Source organism: Lutjanus erythropterus, chromosome 11, assembly GCF_056507025.1.
Source record: "Lutjanus erythropterus isolate fLutEry1 chromosome 11, fLutEry1.hap2, whole genome shotgun sequence".
Classification (NCBI taxonomy): Eukaryota; Metazoa; Chordata; class Actinopteri; order Lutjaniformes; family Lutjanidae; genus Lutjanus; species Lutjanus erythropterus.
The window spans coordinates 2,071,951-2,084,425 of record NC_139327.1 but is presented as its reverse complement, the minus strand read 5'-3'; the positions used below and the strand labels follow the sequence as shown (position 1 = coordinate 2,084,425).

The window sequence follows — 12,475 nt, the reverse complement described above, 5'->3', positions numbered from 1 at the left end:
TGTTGTTTGTCCTCGTTTCTTTTTTTACTTTATTCATTTCAGACACATGCAAAATTTTAGATTTTTTTGTATAACATAAATTGATAAAAACTAAAGAAAAAATTCAAGAAAAAAATTAAAATTTAAAGCCATTAAATAACACAAACTCAACCTGACAACCACAAAAGAGTAAAAATAACAAAACTGCCAAAAAATATATAATAAATATAATTTAATAATTATAATTAAAGATTCTGCCAACTTTATCTGTAGGGTAAGAACTTCATTTTTGTGTCATCTCTAATTGTATATGTTAATTTTTCTGTGCCTCAAGCTTTTTAGATTTTCCTTGTACCTGCTTCATGGCTGTCACACCCAGTACGTGGAAGCGATGTATGTCAGTGGTGTATATTGTCCCCAGCAAATTAATACCCAAGTAATTTTCTAATTTTCTTAACTCAAAGATGTTCTTAAAGATTTTCTCAGCCTCTTCCCAAAAGGGTGTTAACACTGGACACTGGAAAATGTGTGTGTATAATCTGCTCTTGGTTCTCTACATCCTCTCCAACAACTGGGCTCTACCAGCAGGTAATAAAATACCTCATTCTCAATTTCCAAGTTAAGTCCTTCCAGTATTTGGATTGTGACATCTTAAAATTTCCATTTAAGGAGCCTGTCCAGTCCTCTACTGATATGTTCATTTCAAATTCTTTTCCCCATTTTTCATTTACATTATTATCTACAGTGATGACCTTTTGCAATATTTTATATATTTGAGAGATTTTCTTTAGCTTTGTTTCTATTTTGAATCAAGTATCATACCGACTCGTTTGTTTTTCCACCTCTAGGTGTTTCAGAAGGTGACTTCTCACTTGTAAATACTTCAAAAATGTTCTTGGTCTAGCTCATACTATGAAGCTGTATTTGCAAATGAATCAAATGAGTTTTCTGTTAATCCCTTTGCTAGCCCAGCAGATTTTATTGGTCCTATTTGGAGTAAAGTAAGGGTCGTGTGCCGTTTCTCTTGGTTTTTTTTCTTCATTTTATGAAAACCTGAAGCTAAATGGTTCTAATGGTGGAACGTGAGGACTCAGTGTGACTTTGAGGACAGGTTGAGTTCTACCTGTTAAACAAGAAATGATCTGTGTACATCAAAATGACTTCAGAACAGATTTTAATCAATTCTTTAACAATTCAAATGATTACAACTCTGACTCTTTAAACATTAAATTCGTAAAGTCAGTTTATTCACAGCTTCAGCAGCTGTTAACACTAAACTCTGAAACTCTAAAACCACAATAACAAACCTTAAAAACGGTAACAGTGCATCACAAACACAACATCCTTGGAAATACCACAGCAGCAACAAAAGAAAGCTGCATTTTCACACATGTTCCTATCATGTGTTGTTTGGCTCATGAAGAGTTTGGTCCTGCTTCAACACACTCCTCCTGTATTCACAAAAATACACAATGGAAAGGCAGTTCATTAGAATATATCCACGGTCATGTGTAACTAAAACTGAGCTACAGAACCTTACGAGTGCAAAACATCTTTTTTCCTCTTCTTGGACTGACAGGTCTACAGACCAGCGGAGCAGAAACCATGTGTACACAGCTTAAAGAATACAGTGATGGAAAAAGTACTGCTAATCTGTACTCAGGTACAAATACTGTTACATTACTAAGGTAAAGTTTTGTCTGAATCTGCTCAGTGCTCACCTCGTCTCCGCAACAAATTTTGTGCATTTCATTGTTGAAAAAACTCCCAATCAGTTAATCACTAATAATTTATCATTCATTACTCTTATATTTAGATTTATTTTTCTCATTTTCATTTTTTTTCTGGGTTATTTTGTCTTTTTGTTTTTTTAAGTTTAAGTTCCCTATTTCAAGAAATCGCTCTGCCAGACAAAACAGTTGCTGCCATTTCTAGACTGCTGATTAAATATCCATGAATACATTTTTAATTGCTTAATTCTTAAATGGCTGATTGATTGATTAATGATTAATAATTAACATCCTCACTATAACCTGTGCTGTTGCAGTGTTTAGTTTTTCATCCATCTGTCCTTGTTTTCATTGGCCTGTTTGTGATCAGATCTTATTGGCTACTAAAATGCAGCTGAAGGGTTTGAATATTAATTCAAATTGTACTCAGTAACTGTATGAATAAAAATACAAACTTGGAAATCTACCCTTCAAAGCAAAAAAAAAACCCTTAATTGAAGTAAGTTGAGTATTTGTAATTAATTACTTCCACCGCTGAAAGAATGTGTGCATATTTCTGTTTGTGCGTCCAGAGTTTGAAAATATTTATTCTACTACACAAGGCTGTAAAACAAGATGCTGATTGTGGTCCCTTTATGCTTCTCACAAAAACAAAACATGCAGTAAATGGATGAATAAATAAGTGAAAAAAACCCACAGAGGAGCTCTGAGGCCTGATGGAGGAAGCTGCTCTTTAGTCTGGTCATACGGCAGCAGACACTCAGCCCAGCCGGTTCATCCTGCTGTCATCAGGCCGGAGACTCAGAACAATCTGCTGCTGCACCATCAGACTGAAGAGCAGCTTCTTCCTTCAGATTGTGACGCTGCTTCATTCATCTTCTGAACACTCTTCTGCAACCTGCATTTTGTTGTTGTGTACTTTGTTGTAGAATGAAAAATAAATCAACTTTGAAATTTTAACTTTGAGAAAAGTCAGTATATGATTTCAAATTGAATTTGAAATCTATCTTTTACAACTGTAGGACTGAAATCATATCTGTAGTTGACACTCACAATGTGGTGACTTCACTTGGTCCTGAGCTCCTTCTGGTGTCCTTCACTTGAAAGCCCTGCAGCACATCATCCAGTGTTGAGTGAGCTCTGAAAAAGAGAACACACAGACAGTAGGCACATTATCGTGACTAAACTACATACACTAGAAAGTCTGAATAATCCTGCAATATTCTGTTTGTACAGTCAGACACCAAAGAGGGAGACTTTATGAAGGCATGACAGTAAACAGACACAAACAGGTGGAAGGTTCATTCAGATCAAACAGTACAAAGTGAGCTGTTGGTGTTTTGGTGGAACTTTGGTCTTCTGTGCTGAGAACAGACGTCTCAGAACCACATCTGTTTCCACTTTGGTGATTCTTTCATCAAGAACACAATAAATACTGTACAATATAAATACAATAAACAATTGTCAATATTAATAACATAATAATATGATGCATCACTGTTGTGATAGAACACTCGTAGATGTGTTTAAATTGGCATCAGTAATTAACATTTTATGTGGTTAAAGTAGAAATGTCACTAAATCAGTCTGTACTGATCCAAACATGATTCTCCCAGAAGCTGCTTCAGACTGTGTGAAAAAGTGCTCCTTCAGTAATGACATGTCTGCTCCCTGACGCCTGCAGTACCTCCACTACCTCCACATTCAATCAATCATACCTCAGTCCAGGCCTGGGCAAAATGCAGCCAGATTTGGCCCACTGAAAGGTGATGATGGAACTATCAAAAATTAAAAATCTAGCAAAGACAGACAATTGCATTTTGCTAACCATTAAACTGTTATCAGAGCTTTATTTCCGTGCTGTGTTCATTGGTAATGATAATGAACTGTATCTTTTATATGAAACTGTAACTTTATTCTCTCAGTGTTGTACATCCATGTTGTTGTTCTTCTACTTTTACTGCTACTATCATTACAACCTGTATGCAGCCTGCATGGTTCACTGTAAAACACATTATTTGGTCATTATTAGGACCTTGTATCATTTGTGTCTGGACCACGGCAGCCTGATCAGTTTCCCAACCCCCCCCCCATTCAAAAATAATTGCTCACCCCTGCCTTAGTCATTTTACTTCCCTGCTAATGCTTCTACTACACCCTCTCACTTTAGATTGAGGGGTTCAGAGCACTCTTGATGTTCAGTCAGGTCTGAGTTTAGCAGAGTTGTAGCTGCTGTCACCCACCGGTCAGTGTCCTCCAACAAACTGAGACTTTGCTGTGATCCTGATGACACCCAGGGCTCACTCTTCTTCTCTAGATCTGCTGCCACTGTGTCTGCAAAAAGTTCACCTGAGGGGACAAAATAATCTTTTGTGATCAATTATTTATTGTTTATATTATGGGTGAAAAAGACAGCAATACAGGCTTAAATGTGGTGCAATGCATGGTGGGACAAAATGTCACAAAATAGTTTCTTTGCCCCCATTTCCCTTGTTTTCCAACTCACTCCACCCCCACCCTCTAACACCAGCATGGTGAACCACAGCAGTGGAGCTGCCAGTGTTAGTTAATCAAACAGTTGATTAGGAAAAGACTGATTGCCAACCACCCTGACAACTGATAGATCAAACATATTTCAGTCAGAAGTTTCAAGCATCTGCCAGCTTTAGCTTCTTAAATATGACAATTTGCACCTTTGAGCTTCAAACTGCCACCTGGACAAAAGAAGCAAATCAAAGACACCACCTCAGTCTCAAGGAAACTGATCATCACTCTCCACCATTCTTTGCATTTTATGAACTGAACAGTTGATCAACTAATCATGAAAGTAATCAGCCCATCAATCAGTAAAGGAAGAGAAAAAGAAATAACAGTGACAACAATTATTATCATTATTATCAGCACTGTTATTACTTTTAGGTGCTGCCATCCAAGACAATACACATGGACAAGAAGAAATAAAACAAACAAAAAAGGAAGAAAATGATTAAAAAAAGAAACAAACAAAACAACAATCTTTTAAAGACTTGTTGAGCTGAATTATTTTCAGTATTTTTAACACTTACAACCCAACAATGCACACACCACAATACTGTTTCCAATCAAGCTAAAGGGCAGATAGTTGGGTCTTTGTTACACTGTCATGTCTGTTTGCTCTCTGATGTCAGCCGATGTGTTTGTTCCTGTTTCTTCACCACTGACACAATCCTCTTATTTTTTTTCCTCATGGTATATCCAAAATAATAACAATGGACCAGCCAATATTGTTTTTTTTTTAATTACATTAAATTCCATTCCTCATCAAAATCCTTTAAATTTGGTTAATGTTTTCATGTTCATTTCATAGCAAACCTAATTTCTATTATCTCCTCCAAATGTGAGCCAGGAGGAGATCATCAAGCCTGACCACAGGCGGACTGTTGATCAGCCATGTTGGTGCTGTATGTACAGTTTGCTATTCCTCACCTTTCTGTGGGTCACCCCAGCCACACTCTTCCTCCTCACTCACTTCTCCAACCTCCTCCGTCCTCCCTCCTGCACTGTCTCCTTCTTCTTCATGTCCTACAACCATTTCCATCTCTAGTCTTTCCTCCATTTCCTCTTCTGCCCTGTCCTCCTCCTCTTCTTCTATCTCCACACCAGCTCCATCTGTGTCCTCCTGGCTTTCTTTACTCTGCTCAGTCCATCCTATTCCCTCTTCTTTCTCTTTCTGTTCTATGAACTCTTCTTCTCTCTCCTTCTCTTCTTCCTCCACACCAGCTCCACCCATGTCCTCCTGCCTCTCTTCACTTTGCCCAGACCCTCTCACTCTATCTCCTTCCTCTTCCTGCTCTCTGCCCTCTTCTGTCCTGTCCTCTTCTTCCTTTTCTTCCTCCACACTGGCTCCATCGATGTCCTCTTGCCTTTCTTCTTTTTGCTCCTGTTCGGACCCTCCTGCTCCGTCTCCTTCCTCTTCCTGTTCCACTATGTGCTCTCCTTCCTCAGTGTTGCTGGAGCTGGGAGACACATGTGTATGTGTGAGCAGTGGCTCCTGCTGGCTGGCTGTGATGAATCCCTCTGGACTGCTGGCAAAGTCCACATTGAAAGGTGGAAGCTGAAACAGAATTGACAGTCTTTAAGAACTTATTTTTGTCTTGCAAAAACCAGCGAGTAAATGTTCCAGGTGTCATTTCTAATCTTGGACAAACACAAACCATAAATGCACATGTATAGGACACATATAGTATGGGATGCTATAGCTGGGGTGAATTAAAAGCACGTAGGGTAACACTTTGTTCACACATGAGGATGGTTCGGGTTTCCTCTGCAAACCCACAGTGGTGAGTGAACTAAGTGGCTATAGGAACCTTCACTGAGCTGTGTGTTGGGGTGGTGAAATTCTCGGTCCTGAGAGACACAGAGCTGAAGTGGCTGCAGGCAAGGGAGTCTGGGAGATTGTCCTCAATAATACCCATCATCACATGCTGGTGTACATCTGTCAAAACACAACATGAGAAACAGGGAAAGACCTTCAGTTCTTTTTTAACTGGAAGTCACATTTGCATCATTATCCATCAGTGCAATCTTCACAGATCAGTATGAATGAAATGAAAGAAGCTGTAACTGTAGGTGTAGGGTCAGTCTATGCTACAGTACTTTAACCTCAGTCATGATGGTACTACTTGGAGAGGCTAATATTTGTCTGAGGTGGTACATAGTGTATAAAGTTTGAGAAACACTGGTACATAATGATGATACTGACAATATTAAATTATTATTGAACTATTTTATCATTATATAATCATTACGAAATTAACAATATACATTTACCTTCTCTCCACCACGCATGTAATTTGACCAAGACTACTCTACCTCTCATACAAACATCCAACCGTGCACGCACAGACACACACACACTTATATACATCACATACACATACCCTAGCTAAGCCAACCTTATTTCTGCTCCCTGACACCAATGTATAACTGTTTTATGTTATAATGTCATGTCTGAGCTGTCTGTATGTCTGTCCATTATGTGTCCTTTATTGTTTTCTTGTATCCTGTCCTTTAATTGGTATCACATTATTTCCTCCATGAATCACCACCTTATCGTGGTGGAGGGGTTTGAGAACCTGAATGATCTTAGGAGCTATGTTGTCAGGGGCTTGTTGCCCCTGGTAGGGTCTCTCAAGGCAAACAGGTCCTAGGTGATGGGTCAGACTAAGAGCAGTTCTAATGCCCCCAATGAATAGTTCAAGATAGGGGATGTCTACGTTGCCCGGGTTGGTGTTACTGGGGTCCCAGCCTGGAGCCAGGCCCGGGGGCTGGGGCTCGCAGGCGTGCGCCTGGTGGCCAGGTATTTGCCCACGGGACCCAGCTGGGCTCAGCCCGAATGAGTGACGTGGGCCTGCCTTCCCATCACCCATAGCAGGGTTCAGAAAGGGCCGATGCAGTGTGGTTTGGGTGGCAGGTGTGGGCAGGGGCCCCCGATGACCCAATCCCAGGACATGGAATCTCACTGTGGGGACATGGAAAGTCACCTCACTGGGGGGGTGGGGGGGCCTGAGCTAGTGCGGGAGGTTGAGTGGTACCGGCTAGAGATAGTCGGGCTCACCTCCACGCACAGTCTGGGGTCTGGAACCCAACTCCTTGAGAGAGGCTGGACTCTTTTCTACTCTGGAGTTGCCCATGGTGAGAGGTGGCGGGCTGGTGTGGGCTTGCTTATAGCCCACATGTGTCAAACTCAAGGCCCGCGGGCCAGATGTGGCCAATTATATACGGCCTGCGAGATAATTTCATGTGTCTATTATGAATGGCCCGTCGGTAAATAGCACTCCCACCACTCATACTACAAGTCCCACAATGCACTGCGTCAGCTGCCGCGCAACTCGAGAAATTAATCAGCTCGCTGTCGCGAAGACGCGAGCTTCTGTCAAACGACAATGTAAACAGGTGTACTTTTAAATACTTAATTGCTTCATTATTGTAAGTCATGATGAAGAGTCCAGACTCTTGTCTCTCCTCTTCATCTCCTCAGTGTGTGTCAGTGTGCAGTTTAACCTTTTCCTAAAATACTGCTGGTTCTGTGGTGTTACATTTTAAATCTGAAGCCTGCAGTTTGCCGTAGAAGCTACATTTGACTTTTCTATTGAAGGTCTCAGTGCGTTTTGGCCTTAATGTTAAATTGAGCAGGTCAATATGTTCATCTGTACCTGATGGACTGATGGGTTTGTAATATTATTATATGAGCAGATTTTTGCCATTGAGGGGTTGCAGGATTAAAGTGTGCGATATCTTGTGTGCAGACAAAAAGCAAGCATTTTCAAATGTAACCCCCACCTGGATATTGTTGAGTTGAAATATTCTGAGCTGAAATATTCTCGTTTTCCTTTGTTATTGTTGAAGAAAAAAAAAATATTTTAAATTTATTTTATTGAGGAAAAAGTTGCAGTCTGGCTGTTCAAATTCATATTTCTGAATAAAACAGTTTTAGTCAGTTTTAGACAGTTTAATAAATGTTAATCCTGTTTGGCCCGCGACTTAGACTGTGTTTTAAACTTTGTCCCCTTCTGTGATTGAGTTTGACACCCCTGTTATAGCCCCCCAGCTCAGCTGCCATGTGTTGGAGTTTTCCCTGGTGAACGGGAGGGTTGTTGCCCTGCACCTTCGGGTCGGGGATAGGTGCCTCACTGTTGTTTCGGCCTATAGGCTGAACAGGACTGCAGAGTATCCAGCTTTCTTGGAGACTTTGGGAGGAGTGCTGGAAAGTGCTCCGACTGGGGACTCCGTCGTTCTGCTGGAGGACTTCAATGCCCACATGGGTGGCGACAGTGTTACCTGGAGGGGTGTGACTGGGAGGAACGCCCCCCCCCCCCCCGATATGAACCTGAGTGGTGTTCTTTTATTGGACTTCTGTGCTAGTCACAGTTTGTCCATAATGAACACCATGTTCAAGCATAAGGGTGTCCATCAGTGCACGTGGCACGGGGACGCCCTAGGTCAGAGGTCAATGATCGACTTTGTAGTCGTGTCAACTGACCTTCGGCCATATGTCTTGGACACTTGGGTGAAGAGAGGGGCTGAGCTGTCAACTGATCACCACCTGGTGGTGAATTGGATCTGCTGGCAGAGGAGGAAGGTGGACAGACTTGGCAGGCCCAAACGTATTGTGAGGGTCTGTTGGGAACGTCTGGTGGAACCCTCTGTCAGAGAGGTCTTCAACTCCCACCTCCGGGAGAGGTGGAAGGAATACTTCGAGGATCTCCTCAATCCCGCTGACACACCTTCCATTTTGTGGACTTGGAGAAAGCATTCGACCGTGTCCCTTGTGGCATTCTGTGGGAGGTGCTTTGGGAGTATGGAGTTCGGGGCCCTCTGCTAAGGGCCATACGATCTCTGTATGACTGGAGCAGGAGCTTGGTTCGCATTGCCAGCAATAAGTCAGTGTTCCCGGTGCATGTTGGACTCCAGCAGGGCTGCCCTTTGTCACCGGTTCTGTTCATTATTTTTATGGACAGAATTTCTAGGTGCAGCCAGGGGCCAAAGGGAGTCTGGTTTGGGGACCACAGGATCTCATCTCTGCTTTTTGTGGATGATGTTGTCCTGTTGGCTCCTTCGAACCAGGACCTTCAGCACGTACTGCGGCGGTTTGCAGCCGAGTGCGGAGCAGCCGGGATGAGAATCAGCACCTCCAAGTCCGAGGCCATGGTTCTTGACCGGAAAAAGGTGACTTGCTCCCTCCAGGTCAGAGAAGAGTTCCTGCCTCAAGTGGAGGAGTTCAAGTATCTTGGAGTCTTGTTTACAAGTGAGGGGAGGATGGAATGCGAGATTGACTGACGGATCGGTGCAGCGGCAGCAGTATTGTGGTTGTTGCACTGGTCTGTCGTGGGAAAGAAGGAACTGAGCCAAAGGGCGAAGCTCTTGATTTTCCAGTCAATCTACGTTTCTACCCTCACCTATGGTCATGAACTTTGAGTCATGACTGAAAGAACAACATCTTGGATACAAGCGGCTGAAATGAGTTTCCTCCGCAGGGTGGCGGGGCGCTCCCTTAGAGATAAGGTGAGGAGCTCTGTTGCCCGGGAGGAGCTCGGAGTAGAGCCGCTGCTCCTCCACATTGAGAGGATCCAGCTGAGGTGGCCCGGGCATCTATATCGGATGCCTCCTGGGCGCCTCCCTGGGGAGGTGTTCTGGGCATGCCCCACTGGGAGGAGGCCCCGGGGAAGACCAAAGACATGCTGGAGTGACTATGTCACTTGGCTGGCCTGGGAACGCCTTGGGATCCTCCTGGAAGAGCTGGAGGAAGTGTCCAGGGAGAGGGAAGTCTGGGCATCCCTGCTGCCCCCGCGACCTGGCCCCGGATGAGTGGAAGACAATGGATGGATGGATGGACATTATTTCACTAATGAAAAAAAAGGTAACAGTGTGTGTCCTACTTATTGCTACTTGACATAACTTCCAGGAAAACACAGTATACATCCAGATACACCACAGACTGAGGAAGAAGTCTGAGCTTGTGGCTAAATTTAATCTGAATAAAACCTGAATATAACCTCATTCATAAACATGATTTCTGCCATGATCCCACACCACTTTACAAGGTCATCAAACTACGTCTTTTGTTTGTTGTTGCTTTGTTTTAATGTGAGCGAGACCCCTGGTGGCAGAATTTACATATTGTGCACTTAAGTGTATATAAACACACTACATGTTTTCTTCATTAAAAGTCCAGTGTTTCAGATTCAGGGGGATTTATTGGCAGAATACAGCATAAATGGAATATAATATTCATTAGCATGTTTTCATTAGTGTATAATCACCTGAAAATAGGAGTCATTGTGTGCCCTTTACAGCTACAGAGGTAGCAGCTCCTCTTCTATGAAGTCCACCGTGTTACATTGCCAGACAAACCAAACACTGGCACTAGATACAGCTTTTTGTGTGTTCTCCTTTATGCTCAGAAGGGGAGTGTTGGAGCCAATATGGCTGTTTTTTGATTCTTGAAAAGATGGTTTATAGATTAACACAAAACATTAAGATTGCACCAGTACTAACACACTCTACAATGGCCAGACAGAAGAAGTGATCAAGGATAAAGTTATGTGGGTAAAGAAACATATCTCAGCGTTTCAGTCACCACCGTTGCTATCAGTATTGGGCCAACTAGTCACTACAGTGGGGGTGAGATCTAAAAGCTCAACACTAGATACCACTAAATCCTAAACACTGGTCCTGTAAATTAATATCTATTTTATATTTTATCGATACTATATTCTCTTTTATCCTGAATATCATCATCCATCCACAGCAGGCTCAGTGATTCTGATCTTACTTCACCTGTTCTGAAGTACTGAAGTGTCTGTCCAAACATGAATGTAGTACTGATGGCAGGGTGTCCTGTTCATCTACTCTCCTTCATATTGTTCCTTCAGTGTCTTTCTGCATGTAAGCCTTGATGGTTTCCAGTGCATAGCTTTGCATTCCTTATTCTGATGTCAGGGTGGAAAAGACTCACTTGATGATCAATTAATTGGTTGTTAAGAATTTGGTCGATCTTCTATCAAATAAAAATCTGTAATATAACTGAGATTATTTTTATGAGTGTGCTCCATGTTATCTGATATTCAAAATTATTACGTGGCTATGTTAAATACCTGATTCTGACTGGTTAATTACAGCATTCAACATTCAAGGTCTGTTACATATGCAGACTGTTGCTATGCATGCAGTGCAGATCAGAGACTCTGGAGAAGCAATAAAATTATTTTTACACCCATAAAATCATTTTAAAATAAATATATTTTTGTCAAATTATTGATTTTTTTTCGGTCAGTAAACATCTATTAAACAGGCTAATGCACAGTGAGCAGATCATTATTGCAAAATAATGAATAATTACCCCTGACATATATGATTAATAAGAAATTTTTATATGTAACACTGTCAGAGAATATGCAATATATTGCTGTGGAAACAAGCTTTGATTGAGGAGGGAAAAATGGATGTGATATTGTTTGGTACATGCAACATTTTTGTTTTTTTTAATTAATTGATTAATTGAATGTTAATGTTACCAATGATCGATTAAGGAAAGTGCTTAAAACATGCAATGCCAATTGATGTAAATTTTGTAGACACTTGCTTCATCTACACACATTCAGCCTCATTCACGAACAGTGTGTACGCACAGATTTATATGTAAACCATGCATACGAACATTTTAGGCACAAATCTGGGATTCATCAATATTTACTTACCTGAATTTGATCATACAAATAAATAAATTTAGAACAGCCTCAAATGATGACAGTCTGTCTTAGAAAAATGTTGAAACACACCTTTTAACTACATATAAAGAATATCAAAACCACAGTTACTACAAAAAGCTTTAACAGAAGTCTTAAGGCCAAAATGCACTGCAGGCTTCAGAATAATCCAGTGAAGTGACAAACGTTTCAAGGAGGAGACGAGCATCTGTCTGTTTGTTACTGATATTTTAGTCAGGGCACTGTTCAGTACCATCAGGATTTATCACCAAAAAAAGTTTTCTATCAGTCTGCACTTCACACACGATCCCCCTCCCTCCCTCCTCTCTGCTGTCTCTCTCTAGAGCTTTGTAGTTATGATTAATCGACAGGGAGTAATTAAGTATTTAAAAGTACACAAATGGGACTTGGAGCAAAAAAATTCACACACCACTGAAGTGTACAGTAATATTATGTTTCATGATCATAAAAAGTTTTTATATCAAGTCGGTGCATCTGTCCATATTCACACACTCTCTC

At 41.4% G+C, this 12,475-nt stretch overlaps 1 protein-coding gene across 1 annotated transcript in view; it reads right to left on the bottom strand.

Moving 5' to 3' along the window:
• Nucleotides 1-15: 15 nt before the first annotated feature.
• The window catches only part of tex14 (testis expressed 14, intercellular bridge forming factor), a 32,335-nt gene continuing 19,875 nt past the window's right edge, over nucleotides 16-12,475 (bottom strand). Inside the window, 5 exon segments of the mRNA XM_084730418.1 lie at nucleotides 16-1,430; nucleotides 2,763-2,849; nucleotides 3,953-4,058; nucleotides 5,175-5,841; nucleotides 6,062-6,183. Of these exon segments, the coding sequence (XP_084586544.1) occupies nucleotides 1,379-1,430; nucleotides 2,763-2,849; nucleotides 3,953-4,058; nucleotides 5,175-5,841; nucleotides 6,062-6,183 (1,034 nt within the window). The 3' untranslated portion in view covers nucleotides 16-1,378.